The sequence below is a fragment of the Thunnus maccoyii genome, chromosome 12, assembly GCF_910596095.1.
Source record: "Thunnus maccoyii chromosome 12, fThuMac1.1, whole genome shotgun sequence".
NCBI classification, from domain to species: domain Eukaryota; kingdom Metazoa; phylum Chordata; class Actinopteri; order Scombriformes; family Scombridae; genus Thunnus; species Thunnus maccoyii.
In genome coordinates this window covers 29,262,150-29,282,739 of record NC_056544.1, presented here as the reverse complement: position 1 = coordinate 29,282,739, position 20,590 = coordinate 29,262,150, and the positions used below count along the sequence as shown (strand labels likewise).

At 39.4% G+C, this 20,590-nt stretch overlaps 1 protein-coding gene across 2 annotated transcripts in view; it reads left to right on the top strand.

The window, feature by feature from the left end:
* The window catches only part of adcy8 (adenylate cyclase 8 (brain)), a 122,123-nt gene extending 108,096 nt beyond the window's left edge, over positions 1–14,027 (top strand). For both annotated transcript variants that reach the window (XM_042428025.1, XM_042428026.1), the window contains 5 exons: positions 4,810–4,968; positions 10,090–10,236; positions 11,892–11,984; positions 12,703–12,817; positions 13,016–14,027. In XM_042428025.1, coding sequence (XP_042283959.1) covers positions 4,810–4,968; positions 10,090–10,236; positions 11,892–11,984; positions 12,703–12,817; positions 13,016–13,515 — 1,014 coding nt within the window. In that variant the 3' untranslated portion in view covers positions 13,516–14,027. The remainder of the gene's footprint in view (positions 1–4,809; positions 4,969–10,089; positions 10,237–11,891; positions 11,985–12,702; positions 12,818–13,015) is intronic.
* The last annotated feature ends 6,563 nt before the right edge of the window (positions 14,028–20,590 follow it).

Here is a 20,590-nt window from a genome sequence, read left to right as displayed (position 1 = left end):
GTGGAAAAGTCTTACAGCGAATAGACTCCATCCCATCATGATTTCACCGGATATGAAAGGGGAAGGATGGAGCTTGGACACTGGTGGTGGTGGTGGTGATAAATGGCGTGGATCTCGGTGGTGTAGGTTGCTGCTTCTGAAGTACATCATGGAGAAGGCGAGATGGTTATAGGGGATGAAGAGGAGACGCTGAGGAGGTGGATGGGGTGGAGGAGGGTCGCGATGATTGCTCTGAAATGACAAGCTGACAGCGGGGCATTGATGAAGCATTGATCTGTCAGACCAGCATAGAACAAAAACAACATCAGCCACAGCCACTCTTCATTACGCGGTGAACTATAGCTTCCTGTAATCGACTCACAAATCTCCCGTTTTTTGGAAAGGCAGCAGAGATCCAACAGAGACATGAAATGATGAAGTATAACAGGAGCAATATATCACCCTACTAAACACTGCGATAATGAAGCAGCTTCATCGTTTTCTCTCTGGAAACTGGAGAGCGAGTCCTTGTTTTTCAAGGCTTTATAGCTGAAACTCACAGCATTGTTGAGAAAACGTGTGAACACAGAGGGTGTAAATACATTAGTTAGCGGTTCATTCAGACGAGACCTTTAAGTGATTTTATTGTGTTGTGAAGAAGAGCCTATTAGAGCAGAAAGATGGAGGACTAGTCTTTCACTCTTTTATTCTTCTTCACGGCCGCTTTCATCACAAGAATCTCATTCAGAGCTCGTTCAATGTGACTGTTATGTATAATCTCCTCACAATAACCCAGAAAAACATTTGCACACGTTTTTTCCTTTTTACATTTCAATTTCAGCTCACAGGGAGGGGAAACTCCTCTCTTTAACTCTATTATTGTGCATTTAAAGATTAGTAATTTTGACACTTTCATATGTTTTAGGGTGCGGAGGAAACCAAGCCCAAAGTACTTTTACATAATAAACGAACAGCGGCAGAACACAGAAACCAGATTAGGTTGTTCTTCATGAACGCTGCTTCCTGTCAGAGCTGTAATTACATTATCAAGCACAGTCTACATGAAGCACTTTATTATAAAGCTGCAGACAAGGCTCTGATTTTGAAATGATTAGGATTTCTCCCTCTGTGACGCCCCCCACTTTACTGTTAAAGCATCTTAAGATCAATAGTTGTGGTCGTTATCTAATGGTGCCGGTGATTGAAGAGTATTAACACCACAGCGTGAATGTAAATAGGTCATTTTTCAGACTCCAAAACAACTCGTACATTACAAAAACCAGCTCATATGAGTGTTTTGGCAGGTTTCAGCGACTGAGAGGCTGTTTACACTTGGATTTAAAATGCGTTTTGGTGATCTGAACACAAGCGAGACACATCACCGTTCACACCTGTGTCTATCATGCATCTCAAAGGTGTCAGCTGACCACTTGTGTTCAGATTTCATTACTGCCTACTAGCAGTGTGCCCGAATACAAATACATTATTTGGAAAAACACAAATAGTGGGTTTTATAGGAATATTTGTTTTATACAAATATTTTAAGAATTATTTGTTTTTGGGAGGAAAAAAAACCCATGTCAAATACCAGTTTGCAGGTCGGTTATGTCGTTATCTCAGTCTCTCTCCTCTGCTCCACTGTTACATCTATCAGGGGTAAGATAGTCCCAAGAGACTCTCCATAACCTGTTGTTCCCCATCTCCTTTCCACAAAGTTAGGTTGTAAAAAAATAGGCAATAAATGAAAAGTGCAAAGAAAGAATCACCTTTGAAGTTCTTCTACATGTTACATGGCATGCTGTCTGTGTGTTATGGGTGCATAAATAGGTAGAGGTCTGTCTGCAATGAGTCGATAAGTAAAGTTTTAGTTCAGTAGTCAGCGCAGTCGTCTATGAGCTGGGAGACTCCAGTTCAAGACCCGATGTGGGGACCTACTTTGTAAGGTAGTTTATTCACGAACACTTATTGTAACACTTAGATTTTCTAAAATTAAAAGCGTAATAAATACAAAAACAGGATCTTTAAGCCTCTTTCCACTTTTATTTCAATACAAATGCAAATAATTTTGCTGCCTCAACAAATACAAATACAAATACTGGGCTATACAAACACTTCTGCTAGAAGGTCAAAGAGCCCCACACACAGTTATTACATCAATTTGTTTCACACAGGCTAGCTAAGAAAACAAAAATGCTTCAAGAACTAATATACATGTTCAGGCTATTCCAACTGTTGAGACTGGCAGTCAAAGTCATCTGGTGTTGGCGCGTTGCCACCAAAACCTGCATTGATGACCTATTTTCCTGTTACATCCTTGTCGGGGACGCATCAGGACACATTAGCATTTACGCCACAAAAGATATGCGGCCAAATGTGTCCCAGACCACCTCGTTAAGTGGTTTGAGTGATACTTGTATTTAGCGCTGTCCACTTGTGATCCGACCACTCAAGACGCATTTAAAAACCAAGTATAAACGGGGTCAAAAGGTTAGTGAAACGTGGTGTGGCTTAAATATTCAAGTCACTGCAGCCTTTTGCAGTTTTAAACAGAGACCATGATCTCTAACCTTAAACAAGTGCTGCCAAACATAACCTTTATGGTTAAAAGTTTAATAATATTGTGCTGCAAGATTGAAAGTTTGTTGTCTGTGAACATTTCACTCATATGTTCAGTATCAACATTTTTGCAACTTGGCACATGTGTGCATTATTTCCTCATTATGTTGGGAGGAACATAATTTAGCCAGCGTCATGTTTCCTGCACAATGTGTTTGTTGTTGCAGTTTAGTTGTATATGAACGTAATTTCTAGGAGACAGTCAGGGGTTGACATATGACTGTACAGATGCACATTACCAAATAACAACATGTGAGATGACAGCAGAGTAAAATGATTATCAGGACTGAGTGTATTTTTTTTTTGTGAGTGTTAATAAAACTCTTCTTTTTTAAATGAAATATCACCCAGACTTGAACTGCGGAGGTCATGTTGGTTACCGACCGAGCGACCCGTTATTTCACTGGCCGCCATCTCATTATTCCCGTCGCCACCAAACCAAACCGGCCCTGCGGGCTTTGCGTTCTTAATTAGAAAAACAAAAAATGAGATTGAAGTTTTGCACTCACTCATATGATTAAGAGACTAATTGATACTAAGATTAATCACAAAACTGTTTCAGCCAATCGCCAGAGAGAGAGAGATGTTTAAATCCTCACAGGCTTATCTGCTTATTGCCCCCCCCCACCCCCCGAAATTAATTTTCAATATCAGGGATTTTTTTCTCTCCTCTCCCCCACATGTACAAACTAAATGGTACTGACTTTTGTTTGGCTCTAATGTATTCAAATGACTTTGTATTAATTGTCCATTCAGAAAAGCAATTTGTGTCGCCTATTAGAATCCTTTTGCTCGCGCTCTCTTGTGCTCCATAATTGATCCAACCTTTAACAGATTTTTTTTCCATTTAGCCGTTCATTCCAGAAGCACCAGCTTGGCTTTTCCATCATCTAAATGATATAAACAACAGACTTTCTCCTCATTTCAGCTTAAATTTTTCATTTGAAACGATTAAGAAGTGTCTGTCTGGAAAGTCTGAGTATCAAAAGGAAAGAGGAGCAGAGGTTTGAGAAGAAGCTCGAAATGTTTGGAGAAAATGGAAAATAAGATTGAATTGTCCTGGTTATTGGTTAATGTAAAGAATAATAGATAGTTAGTGTATCAGGCAGCGTTAGCAGGTTATTCCTCCCACGTCTCTAAATGTAATCCAACCTTTTTTTCCTTCACAGATTAAAATTTTAGTGGAAGCTACGTATAAATTAGCTCCATGAGCTCATCACATGGCACAAATCTTTTATTTCTACCTGTTATCCAGCTTTTTTCTATATATTTTGTGATTCCATAGATATTTTTAGTCTTTCCAGAAAGATGAAATGTTTGTCCTCATAACTAAATGACAATATCTGACATTGCCTGTCACAATGAGACGTGAGATTTTCTGATATTCCACATCTATGGTTGGGAAAAGATTGTAGTTATGATTAAAAGTCAACCAATGTCAGTAGGAGTGGATCAGATTCGGCATAGTGGGTAATATAGGTGCTAAATTTTGATTAGGATAAAGGACGATTCCTGTGGTTCTGCTGCATTTTGATTCTTTAAAAAAATAAAAGTCCTATTTTGGTCCAAAATGTTACAGGTGTGTGATGCTAAATCTGGTTTGTCAGCACTATAACAAGGTCACTATTTTAGCTTTTACTTCTGAAAAAGCTACCAACAGATCACTTGTCAGGACAAATAACTGCTGCTGTTGTTCCTCTTGTTTGGGCTTGTCTCGTTTTTTTTTTTTTACATTAAACTTTCTTTTTCTTGAAGATGAATGAGTGTGGAATTTTCTATTCAAGTTATTTGACGTACATTTGACTCTGCCTCTCTGTTTTGGCTCGAGGTCGTGTTTTAAATATGTCAGCGTTTATAATCAGACATTCTTCCTGAGGTAGATTTGAAGTGTCAGAGTTGGTAAATGTGCATGTCACCTTTTTTATTTAAACCTGTCTTTGGAGGATTCCTTCACAGATGGAGTGTTTATTGTAGGGAAGCCACAACATACCACATAATGCAAACACTTAAGCTTGTATGTAGCTTTTGAATGGCATTTATTTCATTTTCTCATTATTATTGTTCTTATTTTCTTTTCTTAAAAGTTTCAAATTGCCAACGAGATGCTTTAAATTGGAAAAAAGTAAATTAGAATATAAGTTTCTATTTTTTGCTGATGTTCAAATTCTACACATAGAGGAATACTTTACTAGCATCCGTTTCTTCTGTCTCTAGTTGGAGTACACGGCCCGGCTGGACTTCCTGTGGCGCGTTCAGGCCAAAGAGGAGATCAACGAGATGAAGGAGCTGCGAGAACACAACGAGAACATGCTGCGGAACATCCTGCCCAGCCACGTGGCCCGACACTTCCTGGAGAAGGACCGGGACAACGAGGTCTGCACAAACTCACGCACGTTCTGTCACTTTGACTGTCACTGAACCGATGAATATTTACATTACATACATCACCAGATCTCAGCAGCACCACACATCTTCTGCATGCTTCACCTCGGTTTTTTTTCCACTTCAGACCTGCTCCTAAATTAATCCCCCTGCGTTCATTACAATTCGTTCCCCGAGTCTCGGTGTTCCAGCCTCCGAAGAAAAGAAAAGGCTCTGTAATTGCTTTTCAAACAGCTGTACAGGGAGACGAAGAGAGACGAAGAGAGAGGGAGAGAATCGGTTGGGCGGTTCATTCAAATCTTTGTAGAGCCGGGGAGCTTTTTTTTTTTTTTTTGGTCGCTTGCATTTGATTTGAGTTTAATAACATGTTGTCAGTCAGCGGCAGACAACACGTTGATTTGTCTCTCTGCGTCGCTGCTGCAGTGACTCAGCTGCTTCATCCCTACAGAGTCAAACTTTACAAAGTTCCTCTTTGTGTTCACCTTATCTCCGCTGCCCTTCTCCTTTTGTACTTTTAATTTCCTCTTAATAGAGCAGTTCCGCACTTGTTAAAAGCCTAAAATGGCTTGTGTGTCTTCTGTAAAGCTGGTGTGTGTTTACTGCAGCCACTGGTTTTCATTAGTATGATTATGATTGCAGAGACTTGAACAATGTGATACTTCATGTCATGCCAAAACCACAGGTGTTAATCTGCTGCAGGGATTCGCTCCCATTCAGCCACAGGAGCGTCACTGAGGTCCAACACTGATGTTGGGCGATAAGGTCTGGATTCCAGTTCATCCTGAAGGTGTTGGATGAGGTTGAGGCGTAGATTGGATGTAGCGAGGTGGTTTTAATTGGAGCCAGTTTGGAGCCCAGAGTTGCAGTTTATGGTCGGCATCATCTTTTCTGTTTGAAGCTTCCAAATAAGGAGTGCAGGGTGTTGACAGTGAGGTCAAACTAAACTTAACTGACTCTAAATAGCGATATAATTAGCTATTAGTTTTCCAGCTGCTTTATCATTTCATCTGTGCAAAAGTTTTAGGCACTAAAAGCAAAATGAGTCTCTATTTATCAATGAACTTCATACAGAGTTCAGTAAACAGAAGAAACTTAAAGTAAATCAGTATTTGCTGTGAGCAGCTTTGCCTTTAAAACAGCAGCAGTTCTCCTCGGTGTTTCAGGTAGTCGGCATCTCGGAGAAGTTGCCTCAGTTCTTCTTCTGCTGTTTCTGTCTCTTCATGTTAATCCCAGACTGACTCCATGATGTTGAGATCAGAGACCATCTGTTGCAGGACTCCTGCATTCTTCTTCTTGCTGATGAAGATCGTTCTTTATGACTCTGGCTGGATGTTTGGGCTCGTTGTCCCTGATGGTGTTGCATCTAAACATCAAAAATGCCTAAAACATTTGCACAGTACTGTATTTGCATCTAAATCCGGTCATAAGGTAAACATATTCATAGCTTCACGTTTCTATCTGTCTAATGATTTGTCAACTTGAACGTCCTACTCACCAAACAGTCGCCACAGCAACAATCAATGAGAAATATCAGCAACTGCCTTCAATGGACAGCAGTTTAAGATCTGCCCAAAAAGTTGCTACAAAGATGATAAACCCACAAAGAAACTGTTGTGTAACCTCTCGAAGCGAGTTGTCTTAGAATATGGAAAGTAAACTCTGCTTCATGTTTTCTGAAAGACAGATGAAGGAAATGCTGAATGACGACATCGTGTTGAGTCACAGAAGCTAGTGAAGCAGCTGCTAGACAGGAAGTGACATCAGGACTTTGGGCTCTCTCTGTTGCTCAGACTTAAAAATCGTTCTGTTTTAATTAGATCTACAAGATTAATTACACCTTAAAATGTGAAACCGCTATAATCAAACGCCGGCTGATAACTTTTGTGTTTCTCTGTAATGAGCTGCCAGCAATTAAGATGAAAGATGAAGATGACTTTGGGATGAATCTCTTCAAATATCCATCAGCAGGGTTTGATATGAGTTAACAGAAAACAGTAAAGTCAAATATTAAAGCTTTTTTTTTTTTTAATCTGGAAAAAAAAAAGTGACAAGAAAACCGCTTCTTTGTGTCTTTTGTGGTCCGTCCTGCTTCGTTCGTCTCATTTATGAGCACGATAATGACTGATTGTGTTGGTCGGCAAAGAGGACGGTTATCACACGCCGGAGTCAAATGGCTGTATTGTCCTGGTCCGGCTTCTTCATTATTGACTCCTCCGATCTTCCGTAGCCTCCTGAACAAAAGGCGAGCGGCCGATGAATTATGAATGTCAGGAGGGGAGAGCTGATATCATTCTGCTCCCGTGCCTGTTCCTAATTAAAAAGGACATGATTAAAAATGCATCCGTTAGGATAGGTTGGGTCCTAATCACTTGTTACATTATAAATCAGGCTGTTTATTGTTCCGTGATTTAGATACTGAAGCGCTGGGTTATTTATAGGCTCCTACAACCCTGAAGAGGTGTTTATGATCTTTAGAATTAATCAAGTGACAGACAGCTGAGTGTCATTTATATCAGCATTTTCATTTTTAGGCTTTTTTTTATTCACTTTTATTCACAGCGAGCTGCAGGGCTTCAGAGCCGAACTCAAGGACACTTCAGCGGTGCTTTCAGCTGCTGGTGGTTTAGATCTTGTGATCTTTCTGTTACAGCTTCCTGTTTCGCCCAGTGTTGTGTGATGAGTCTGTTTTTTTAGATTCGCATCAGAAAGCGGCTTAAAAGCAGGAAAATGAGGGTCATGTTGAGTTATACTTGTTGCTGCAGGCTTTAAACACATCGTCACTGATACTGATCCAGTCTGACACCAATTAACCTTTTTCCCTTTTTTTCTCATTCTGATAGAATTCATAATAACTTAGATAAATAGTTTGAAGATAGATAGTTTGAAGCAATTTAGTAGTGCTACATGTATACACACATACACATACATATACTGTACATATGCACCTACATATACTTTAAAGTCATACACATATTTTATATTTGTAAGCTGCTTGTATGACTCTTACCAAAGTTTCAAAATGATGCCCCGCAAAAAAGTGCAGAAAAATGAATGTAGTCTAATAGTTTTAGAAAAATTAGTACAAGACAGTGTTTGGCACTTTAAGCTCATCGTGAATGTCAGAAATCAACACTTTTGGTTTCACAGTAAAGGGTTATTATTGCCTTTATATTGAAATACATTCCTGGTTAACACAGCTATCGTTGTTTTAGGGTAATTTGTTACGTGTCATACACTCTTTCTTTCCTTTACACTTTCAACTTTCAGATATGCTCACAATTCCCAGATCTCAACAATGCGTCGTGTTGACCAAGAAGAAATAAATCTGTAAAAGTTGAACTGTACACTCAACTACACTCAGTCTTGAGACGCTCCAGCCTTAAACAGAATCATGTCCATTTTATAAACAACTGTCAGACCACACGAGAACAACAAATGAGGGAATATCTTTTGGAAAAATGGTTTCATCTATTGTTGAATTGATGAGAAGACCCACTGACACATTATGTTGGATATTACTTTAATTTGTCACTATCTCTACTCCTCTATCTACTGTTGAAAAACTTCTAATAAAGTCCGTTAAAAAGGCTTCACTCGCAGGTTGAAATAAACCTCATTACGCTGACTGACGTGATCCTAAAGAGACGCGGGGAAAGACCAAGAAATTAAATTAGCTCGACTTTTATGAACTTCTACTTTGAAGCTTTGCGATTTGTCTGAGCTCATTAAACATGTATAATGTCAGTGAGGATGTCACAATAAAGACAGGAGCTTATTTTCACAAGTGTGTAATTACACTGAAAAAAGTCAGTTGAATCCAGAGAGAGAGAGAGAGAGAAGCTCCACTTCCCCTGAATTATTAACTTGATATGTTGAACTATGACTGGACAGCGTGTTTACCAGCCGATCGTTAAAATATTCCCATAATGACATGATGAATTACTCCATGTTGCATTAGTATGTGAGGACATGCTGTGTTTTCATGTCAGCAGGGCAAGCTGCTGCTGCTGCGCTGCTGCTGCTGTCATGAGTCAACATTGCCCCCTAGTGGCGGGAGACAGTACAGTGATGCTGCAATAACAGAGCAGCAAACACTCTGATGCCACATGGATTTCAAATATTTAACATTGAGTTTAAGCTTTTTTTTATTTGCACAAGTTAAAAAATGAAGCAATATTACATTTAGATAATGATGGAAAGTGTGCAGGAGCCCAAATAAGATAAGTTAAATCAAAATGACATTACCCCACACACAGCCCCAACATAGCTCTGATGAACCAGTTCCAATGTTGGTAATAAATAAATAATAAATAAATAAATATGGAGCAGAGCGATCATAGACTGATATTATAGAAAACAGGGTGATCAGTGTATCAATGTTTCTAATTTTACAGATCAAAGATGAACAAAAGTGAACTTTTGCACTGAAACGTTCTTGAATTTGTCCGTCAAATTGAATGTTAAAGACATGTGTTGTGCTAATGTACCTGCACTTTTATTCATTATCTCAATCATGTAAAACAGTAATATTGCAAATATTGTGGCTATTTATTGAATTTATGTAAATTATTGCTCAGTGCTTTGTAATAATTTATAACAATTGATGTTAAAGTGAACTTAAAGAGCACTTTAACAGCCTGTTTAAGCTTGAACGTCCCTGTTTTCACATATTGAAAACAATGCATTTAAACCCAGACTGTAAACTACTACAACTCTCTGTCCCATGATCTTGATCTCTTTGTTAATTACATCTCCAAACTCTCCAAGCGACGAGTCTATTTGTGTCTTTATAATGTATGTCGGAGAATTTTAACAGAATTTTTATGATCTGGAGTCTAAAAAAAGGCAACAATCTGCCATCGCAAAGAACAAATAAAATGTGCGTTTAGTGATAAATTACTCTTGGAAAAATCATCATTAGCTTAATATCAGATGTCACTATTAATTTGATCTTATTTGACATCATCAAATGTTTTACTATAGAAAAACTGAAACGACTGGCACCTTGACTAAAAAAGATGTTGATGGAAGACGAATAAGAAACGACTGAAATAGTTTAGGAAACACAACAAGCAACAAGCGTTGAGTCTGTGATGTGTCTGTCCCCCACAGGAGCTGTACTCGCAGTCCTACGATGCCGTGGGTGTGATGTTCGCCTCCATCCCGGGCTTCGCCGACTTCTACTCCCAGACTGAGATGAACAACCAGGGAGTCGAGTGCCTGAGGCTCCTCAACGAAATTATCGCTGACTTTGACGAGGTGAGACCGCAGGCTTTTCGAAGTAGCCCCCACGTGTACTTCAACGTGCAGGATGGATCGTCAGTCCGGTCGTCGACGTCTCCCGTTTTTGATTAAAACTTCCGTCTTGTTCCCCAGAACACTTCAGAACTGATTAACGCAAAGGCAGAAGTGACACAAGCTGATCAGAAGACATTTATATCACACAGAAAAGATTCCTGAGGAGAATAAACACCCAGTGTACAAAATATTAGGGACATCTTCTGTTTTTTTCAGCCTGTATTGATTTCACTTAATGCAGATTATAAGTTACAGAAGGTGTGAATAACACCAGAGAACTGATGTTCCTCAGCTGTAAAAAACAGGAGTGATTGCTACAGTATATTTATTTCAATGCAAAAGACTGTGAAATGATGTGGTTGAAAGCTCTGGAAAAAGCTACTTTATGGGATCTTTTCTGACTGATTATGACCTCCATATGTTGCCACCAACCATCGCAAAATTTAAACTCAGCTTTTGTTGATCTGGGAAAGTCTGAATTTGACACATCTGGCTAATTTAAGTCAGACTTAAACTTTAAACCCTCCCTCCACTCAAAAATCTGTTTCGTTCTCGGACACTAGAAAGCTGTTTTCATGTTTATCTGCTGAAAGTGGAAAAGTTTCTCTGTGCTCACCAAGAATCAGAGTTTAACACGTGTAACTACGAGCAGGATTTGTGACATCACAACTAGTTCGGAGCCAATCGGGGTCCAGTATTCAACTTACGCAAGTGTGATGTGGAAACTTGAAGCCTCCAGAGCACAAACACTGAGACTTTACAGTGAAGTAGGAGACCTCTGGTGTCCAGCAGTTAAACTTTTGAAATTAACAATATTTGCATATTCAGATAGATAGATCCTGGATTTTTAATGAGGTGGAAGGAGTAGGTGTCATTTTACGATTTTTTAAACGAGGTAACTGAACATTTTCTGTGGCAAAATCATGTCAGACACAATTTATTATTCCAAACTGAGGATTTTTTTTATGTCTTTTAACTTTTTCATCAAATTGCTAAAAGTGAAATTTTGCACATTTATAAACTTATATTTCTGAAAATGTTTTTTTTTGGAATATAGAAATAAAGTAGATGAAATGCTTGTCACTTCAGGTTCAGTATGACGGATCGTTCTTTCCCTGAAACTTTCTCTGGCACTTCTTGGTTCCCTGTGGACAGATTGAAGTCTAGAGGAGCTTGTGTTCCTGATGGAGCCTCCCGAACTGAACTGAGATTTTGACAGAAAAATGTCAAAAGTCCTCTAATAAGAGCAGAGACAGACAGACACCAGCTGAGCTCGCTGCTGCCTCGGGGGCCACACGTCTCACTTTCAAACACTTGTCTCTCAAACATGAACAGACTTGTCTTTTCTCCGTTGGGGAACTCGCCTTCAGAGACAGCAGAGCGGCTCATGATGTTAGAGATCAGAGCGGCGCAGGAGCTCAGTGTTTTAATTGTTGTTTTTATTAGACAATTAGCAAAGCAGTTAATCACTTGAAACTGAAGGTTTTTATAATAATTCCTCATTGAGTTCTGGTGCTCAGAATAGTTCCAGCTTGTTGAAACAGTTAATGTCACAGCAGGTTTTTTGACGCTTACTGACGTTCAAAGTGTCTCTCTGTGTGTGTCATTTCTCACAGCTGCTGGGTGAAGATCGTTTCCAGGACATTGAGAAGATCAAGACGATCGGCAGCACCTACATGGCCGTCTCCGGTCTGTCGCCAGAGAAACAGGTGAGATCCTCCAGGTGCCTTTTAGTCTTGATTTACTGCTGCTGGTGACGTGCTGTTTGTTTTGAACCTGCATGCTGTGAGCATCACGGAGGGAAATACAGCTGATGTTTTTCTGCTCTGTGTAAATTTTATGTTTCATATAAACCCAAAGTAAACATGTTTATTAGATTTTTTAAATTCTGGAGCCAAGAAGTTAAGCTTCAGTACCAATACCAGGACAATCATTTTCAATATCTTATTTTGAGGAATATTTTTTCCCACAAAATCTTTTTTTTTTTTTTACTTAAAAAATTGGACAAACCTCTCAAATATGTCGGTGTTTATTTTGTCTTAACGCAAAGCAGCTGTACAGGAAGTTTCCTCAAACAAAATACAGTCTAAAATTAGCAAAACTCATTTAAATTTAAATAAAGAAGATAAAGAATCTGACATTGAAAGCCCACTGTTGGTAGTTTTTGATACTCAGTGCCAACGATGTTTTAATTTGGTACTTAAAAAGGTTTTAAGGTTGGATATGCAGTCCTAAACCTTCCCCTGGTGTAGAGAAGAGATGACTGCACCAATTTACATGAATAAAATACTTGAAAAATACTCTAGTAGCAGTATGAGTGGTAGTAGTGTTAGTAGTAAACACACAGTGACATGTTGCCCTCCAGCTCGTCCTGTTCATCTGACTCAGACTCTTCTTCTTCTTCTTCTTCTTCTCTGCCTCCCACAGCAATGTGAAGATAAATGGGGTCACCTGTGTGCGTTGGCCGACTTCGCCATCGCCCTCAACGAGAGCATCCAGGAGATCAACAAGCACTCGTTCAACAACTTCGAGCTGAGGATCGGTAAGAGCTTCTTGCTTCTGTTTCCTCTCTTTTTATTCTTCGTCAACGTTGGTTGTCTTCCTCTTTGTAAAGCTGTTTTTCATTCATCTGCCTTCCACCGACCGCTCATCACGTTTTCTCTATTTTTAAAATGTACTCCTTTTATCATTTATTAATCCCATGATGAAAGTGACAACTACTCACGTGTGTTTTTTGCAGGTATGGCCCACGGCTCGGTGGTGGCGGGCGTGATCGGTGCCAAGAAGCCGCAGTACGACATCTGGGGGAAGACGGTGAACCTGGCCAGCCGGATGGACAGCACGGGCGTGAGCGGCAAGATCCAGGTGCCCGAGGAGACCTACCTTATTCTGAAGGAGCGCGGCTTCGCCTTCGAGTACCGCGGCGAGATCTACGTGAAAGGCATCAGCGAGCAGGAGGGCAAGATCCGAACGCACTTCTTGCTGGGCCGCGTGCAGCCCAACCCGCTCATCATGCAGCCGCGCAAAATCACCGGCCAGTACTCGCTGGCGGCCGTGGTGCTTGGCCTGGTGCAGTCGCTCAACCGGCAGAAGCAAAAGCAGATCCTCAACGAGAACAACAACTCGGGCATCATGAAGGGCCACCACCACTACAACAGGAGGACGTTGTTAGCGCCTGGTGGCTCCGAGGTGGGAGGTGGGCATCACGCCGAAGTAGCTGATAAGACTGAGCTGTCCTGAAGAGCGGACTGGAGTTTTAGTTCCACACAGATTTCTCAGAGGCAGAGTCGCTCTTCAGGCAAAAATACTTCCAGTGGTTGAGTTAAAGCTCAGCGGGAGCTGCTAAAGAACAACAGCGTTCTGGTACAAATAACAAAGGTGCCAGAGAGAGAGCAGAAAGCTAGAAAGTGAATGAAGAGAGCGAGCGGTGATAGCAAGAAAGCAAATGTTATTTTCTGATTGTTTCACAGCGGTTACAAATAAACATGCTCACAACCCCACATACCTGCGCCCAACCCTGAGGAGGTGTTCCACAAGGCCTGCTTTGGTCTGAATACGGCCTAACTGTGTCTGTTTGCTGTTTGGGGCTGAGCAGGTAGTGTACAGTGGCTTTTTAAAGCTTTTTCTCTGAAAACGACGCCATGAGAGCGTTGAGAGTGAGCCAGAACTGTAAAATTGCAGCCGGACAGATAGACAATGAGCTAAAACTCGCTATAAAGCTCCGTAAAGCTGCAGAATCGCTGATAATTCTCTGTAGGTTCATCACTACGAGCCATGATCAACACGCTACACACTGACAGCTCATATATAATTATTATGAAAAATATTACTTAAAGCTGTTTTAAGGTTTGGCTCCTCCCACTGAGGTTTAACTCAACCGATGAGATTCTTCCTGCCTGCAGAAGCCGCTCTGCTTTCGATGAATGTTTGTAGAACTGAAACTCCACTTTGTTCCTGAAGGAGGAGGAGGAGGAGGAGGAGGTGGGGGAGGGAGGGAGGAAGGGAGGGAGTGGACGGGACCGCTGCGTTCTGTTTTCATCCGCCCTCATCTGTTCGATGTCTGTTCGACTGATCCCCTCGGACTGTCTGACGTTGCTCCTGTCGTTTCCACTTCCCCTTTTTATGTCGCCCGGCCACCGACCCATCCCCGCCCGAAAACCCAGAAACCCCGTCCCGCTCTGACCCTCGCCTGGTGTCGATGTTTCTTTTTTGTATTTCTTTTATATATGAGAACACAATAAAAGGGGTCTAATTTTTTATATAAGCTGTGTGTCCAGTTGCCTTTTTTGGTCACATTTTTGTATCGGTAAGAAACATCTGAAGAACTTTTAACCTTCTGAATAGTATAACTAATTCTTAAATATTATTGACATTATCTACAATGTTTGTTGTTGTTCAATGTTATCATAACGTCTCCTATGAAGACATATTTTATATTATTACAACTGTGTTTTACTATAGTATCATTATCTGTTTATACAGCAGCCTCTAGTTATATATATAAATCACTATGAAACAAGTATGCCTTAAAATAATATTAATTACTCCTTAATTTACACCTGAAAACATACCAAGGGTAAAAAAAAAACTTTAAATGGACCAAAATCCATGAAAACCACTCCTTAATTTTCCCCTTAATTAGAAAATTAAAGGACTAAGGACTGGTTTTAACCCTTAGAAAACACTTAAACTGTGCAAATAATCCAGTAAAAATACCTGAATTTAATCAATTAATCATCACTTTAAAAAGTCTATTAATAAATACCTTAATTCCATCATTAATGGGTAAATTAATTAAATTTTAAGGTATAAAATTAAGGGAATCATTCATTATATTATAAATAAATTAATAAACACTTATATCTGCTCATAGTGTGTTATAAACCATTTATTAACTGTTAATATACTGATTATAAATGCTAAATAGAGGCACTGATGTAGTAAGTTTAATAATCACAATATGGCAGTTATGAAATCATGTGTGGTGAGTTCAGAGTTCAGGTAGGTCACATTCAGCACCAGAAACTTAAAAACAGAGGACTTGTAAGCAGTCATTGAGGCAGATTATTTGTTTTCTTCTTCAACGAAGTGAATCTGTGAAGCAAAGTTACAAAGATTATGAGTCACAGCTCAGATTCAGCTGATTCTCTGCTGCCACGATATCAGTCACACCGGACCAAACGTTTTGTTCAGTTTGGAACTGAAAAATAATGATGTTAGAAAATAATTCATCAGTGATTGCCGAGGAAGCTGCTGAGTGTCAGAGAAGCAAAGATTAGACGTATCTCTAATCTAATCACCAATAAAATCAACTCTGACTCATCAGTAATTAAAGTTGTTGCTATTGATCAGAAAGTCAATAAGAAACTTTACATTTACTGTTCGGAAGAAGTTTTTCACATTTTTTCAACCTAAATTATGCTTCTAATTTAAAATATATTTTAACATCGTCTTAAGTTTTATGCAATTCTAAAATTTGTGCACTGAAATGATTTTCACACTTTCTTCATCTCTAAACTGAGCTCTAATTTCACACACTGTAAGGACATTATATATATAATTATACCCTTAAAATGTGAGCAGGATGTCCACATGACTGCTTTAAAGAATCAAAGGTTTTAGCAGGAACCTGTTTACCTGAATATATCCTCTATCACTCAATGTTTCAAATATGTAAAAATACATAAAAGTTTGATTAAATCTAGTTAGAAATTATACAAATTACATGCCTTCATTCTCCCTCATGTAAAAATCCAGAATCTCTGAATATTTTTCAGTACAAAGTTTTCCTTCTGGACACCAGATGTTTCCTCCTTCAATGTAAAGTCTCAGTGTTTGTGAACTGGAGGCTTCGAGTTTCCACATCACACTTGTGTAAGTTGCACACTGGATCACGACTGGCTCCAAACTAGTTGTGATGTCACAAATCACGCTCATAGCTACATGTGTTAAACTGAAATTTCAGGTGAGCTCAGAGAAACTGAAGGAACAAGAAGAACATCATGTTTTTGACCGGAGGGGAACTTGGCTGCTGCATGTATTGTTTTAGATTTTCAGATTTTTACATGACAGAAAAAGAAAATGTTGTTGATGAAGGTTTTTGATGAATCACAGAGCGAGTGTGAAGAGGAGGAGCTGGAAACAAAAACCAGACACCTGTTGGATGATCCCAAACCATCTGGACTCTGACCGACGGAGCTGATGGATGATCATTTGTATCAAACGCGATCGTCTGTACTGTTCATCTGCAAACACGACAGCTTTACTGCTCCCGCTGAAGATTCAACACAAATATACTGAACGTGAACTGATAATTATGAACATTTCTCACATGAAAATGAGTGGTGGGAAGTACAGTTTTGAGGTACTTGTACCTTACTTGAGTATTTCCATGTGATGCTACTTTATTCTTCTACTCCACTACATTTAGTTACTTTTCAGATGAAGATTTGACACAATGGATAATATAACAAGCTTTTAAAATACAACACATTGTTAAAGATGAAACCAGTGGTTTCCAACCTTTTTGTCTTTTGACGTCTTACAAAAAGCAGTGTGTAGTCGGGGTCACATTTCACATGTCTATGAGTTGTTAACAGCTCCACCAAATAGTGATTTTTCCCTCTAAACTTCTCACATGCTTTCATTTCAATAAATGTTCAAATGATCCAATATTTCAGCAAAAATCAAAGATTAGAGAAAAAGTCCAAAAACTGAAAACAGATTTGTGTATCAGAACTTTGTTTTTTCTTCTTTCCTCTCCCATTAATCATCTCACGACCCCTGAGATTTATCTGCTGACCCTTTGGAGGGGCCCGACCCCTAGGTTGGGAACCACTGGACTAAACTAGCTAACTGTATATAAAGTAGTGTAAACTAGCTCCACCTCCAGCAGCTACAACAGTAACATGCTGCTCTAACACTGATGCGTCACTATTAATAATCTAATGATGTCATATATAATAATATATCAGTCAGAGGGACCAAACCACTACTTTTACTGCAATACTTTAACTACATCAAGCTCATAATACTTATGTACTTTTACTGCAACACTTTAACTGCATCAAACTCATAATACTTATGTACTTTTACTGCAATACTTTAACTACATCAAGCTCATAATACTTATGTACTTTTACTGCAACACTTTAACTGCATCAAACTCATAATACTTATGTACTTTTACTGCAGTAAAGGATCTTCCACCACTGATGAAAGCTGAAGTAGCTCAGAAAACATTAACAGGTTTGGTAGAATCAAACCAAAGCAGTTCCCAGTTTGTCTCCCCTAAAGTTTGGTGTCAAATCATGAACTTTTCTGGCTAAATAAAAATCTAACCGGACAAGTTTTCTTGTCCTCATGCAGACACAAGTAGAGAGGGGAACATCAGACAAGGAGGATTCACAAACCTTCTGCAACAGTTAGAATCTCCACTAGATGGGAGCAGACAACCAGCCAGTGTCCTGCAGTCAGCCTGGAAAAGCAGATAAATGATGCTGATCCCTCTGTGGCTGCAGGAAAACTGCTGGTTATTGTACATGCTAATGTTTTATGAGGAAAGGAATGCATTGAACATGTTTGTCAGGCGTCAAGCAGAAGTTTTGGTAAAGTGCATCTTTAACAATTAGATCTCAAAAATACCAAAGAGCAGCTTCCCCACGATCAAACAAACAAGAAACCAAATGCAAAGTTCAGTTTGTCCTGAGCACTGACTGAACATCACCTCCAGCTGTATCAGTAAATAAAGACAGGGAACAAACAGACAATCGCTGCCAATTCACTGTTCATCTGGGAAAAAACTCACCTGTTCCTCAACTCAGATATAAATAAACTGTTTACCAGCTCAGTTTTTTTCCCCCAGTTGTGCTGAAATTTGTGCTGCACATAAATCATTTTCTGTCATTTTGAATACATTTCTTGAGGGTTTTAAGCCAGCTGTGCAAGTTTCACCTGTTGCAACACGACACAAACATCACAGGTAACACACAGGTGTTTTAAAACCCAGCATTCAAATCAGGGAATAAAGATAATAAAATTGAAGTAAAGAAGACGTTTCTATGAGCTGATGGCAAATCCACTGATACATTAACACCTATTTAAGGTGTTTTTTTTAAAACCTATAGTTGGTTTTTTCTGGTCTGAATCAGTGGGTGAGTCGGTAAACCTGTTGGTTCGGTTTCTTTTCACACACAGGAAAATACAAACGAACCAAAACGCATCACTTAAAGTCAGGTGACAGTGTTCTCTCCTGGCGGGACAGAAGTGAGAACATAAACACAGGAGGAAGGTCCTGTCTGCACAAATATCTTTGTTTTTTTATTTTTATTTCACAGTTTCAATGAATTCAAGGATACACAGAGGAAAACAACAAACCAGAGAAAAAAGACAAAAAATAAAGTTAAGGTTAATATTCCAGTAAACAGTAAATAAAACAAAAAGAATAATCAATCAGGAGGGATTATTGATTTGGACAAATTAAAACAATAACACACAGTTAACATAGTATGTTCGTTAACAGAGGGTTCAATAGTTTTTACATAAAGTTTGAGTTGCTTTAAATGAAAACAGAAGTTTATGAAATTTGCATCAGATATGATATTTGGCTCATTACATTAATTATAAGAAAACTTGTTTTTCTATATATCTGTGAATATGGGCAAAACTAAATAGCACGTCATGGTAAAACAAACAGAAATTAAACCATAAAAGCAGCAAGATCTCACATCAGAAGTGTTATAAATTAAAGAATAAATAGATAAATGTGTGAGTGTTTCAGACTGAGCTTTAGTTAGAAATGTATCTGCCCAAATATCAAGAGGGAAACATACTTGGCTGTCGGGACTCGATTCGTTCTCTGGCTAGCTGCTAGCAACTGTTGATTTCACTCATCCACATCCCATCATGCGAAGCACGTCTGGCTACAAACTCGCAGCTTTGTAGTCGGTCAGATGGAGGTCGGATCACGTTCCCACGTTCAGTCGAACTGCTCCAGAATTCCTTTGCGACCAGACCGAGACCACTTCCTCTAAAAGAGTCTCTGTGTGGTTGTTTTGGTCCACATCCGAGTACGACTGCTGTGTTCAATCAATCGCTCATTTTTTTCAATGAATCACTATGATCTCAGTCGCTAAATTTGGACCCTTTAATAAATGTGTTGGTGGTCATGGTCAATGGTGGAAATTATTGCTCTATGAAAGAGGACATATTCTGCACATTTCCAGCTCTATATTTATATTCTGGGGCTCTACTGGAATATGTTTGCATGATTTATAGTTAAAAACTCTTTATTTATCTTCTACTGGTCCTTTATGCAGCCCCTCAGTTCAGCCTCTGTCTGAAACAGGCTGTTTTAGCTCCTGTCTCTTTAAGGCCCGCCTCCCGATGAGCCCACTCTGTTCTGATTGGTCAGCTTCAGGAATCTGCCTCACGGCCGACTTCCAGCCGCTCCAGAGGCCAAACAAACCATGAAACAAACAATAGTAGTAGGATTTCACTACATTTCATGTTCTTTACTCGAAGTATCAACTTCTCAAATCCATCCGTACAGGTTCGGGCCTAAATCTGATCAGAAATATGAGAGTGGGCAACATGAACAACATGTGGGAAAACCTTAGCAACAACCTTAGCAACCAAGGCTACAGAACGGACGACCGTTTATGGGCTGTCAGCTCATCGGCAAGGTGGAAAAAACTGTCGCAAACAAAGCGTTTTACATACGTTCACCTCAAGTTTTGGAACTTTGACCATCTTTAACATCCAACATCGTAACAATTTATAAATAACAGAAAACCACAAAAAGCTGAATATGTCCCCTTTAACCCATTATGACCTAAGGCGCCATCAGGAGAAAACATTCTAAAACCTAACAAACAACCTCCTAAAAGAGCGCTGAAGAAAACGAACAAAAAAATGCATCCCATAATGCATTTTGCCTTCCCCACATGTATTTCAGCGAATCACAAGGCATTTCATCGGTCACGTGTCTTGAAAATGATGACATCATCTAAAACGTGCTCACATCGCAGCTGGTTCTAAAGGGAGAAGCACACAAACGGTCTTAAAGGGATATACATGCAGTCTTGATGAGTAAATAGGATTTTAAGACTTATAGTAGCTTTGATCTGTCTGCTGTGTGCGTTGATTGACAGCTGTGATTGACAGTTGGCTCACCTGCTGTTCTCCTTGGCAACGGGACTCACACTGAGTCGGACTTTCTGAGCTTTAAAGAATAAACAGATTGTTTGTGGTTCAGGAGTTACACTAACAAGACGCTCACAGGATACCGTCACGCAGTATTTCACTGAGTTTAATG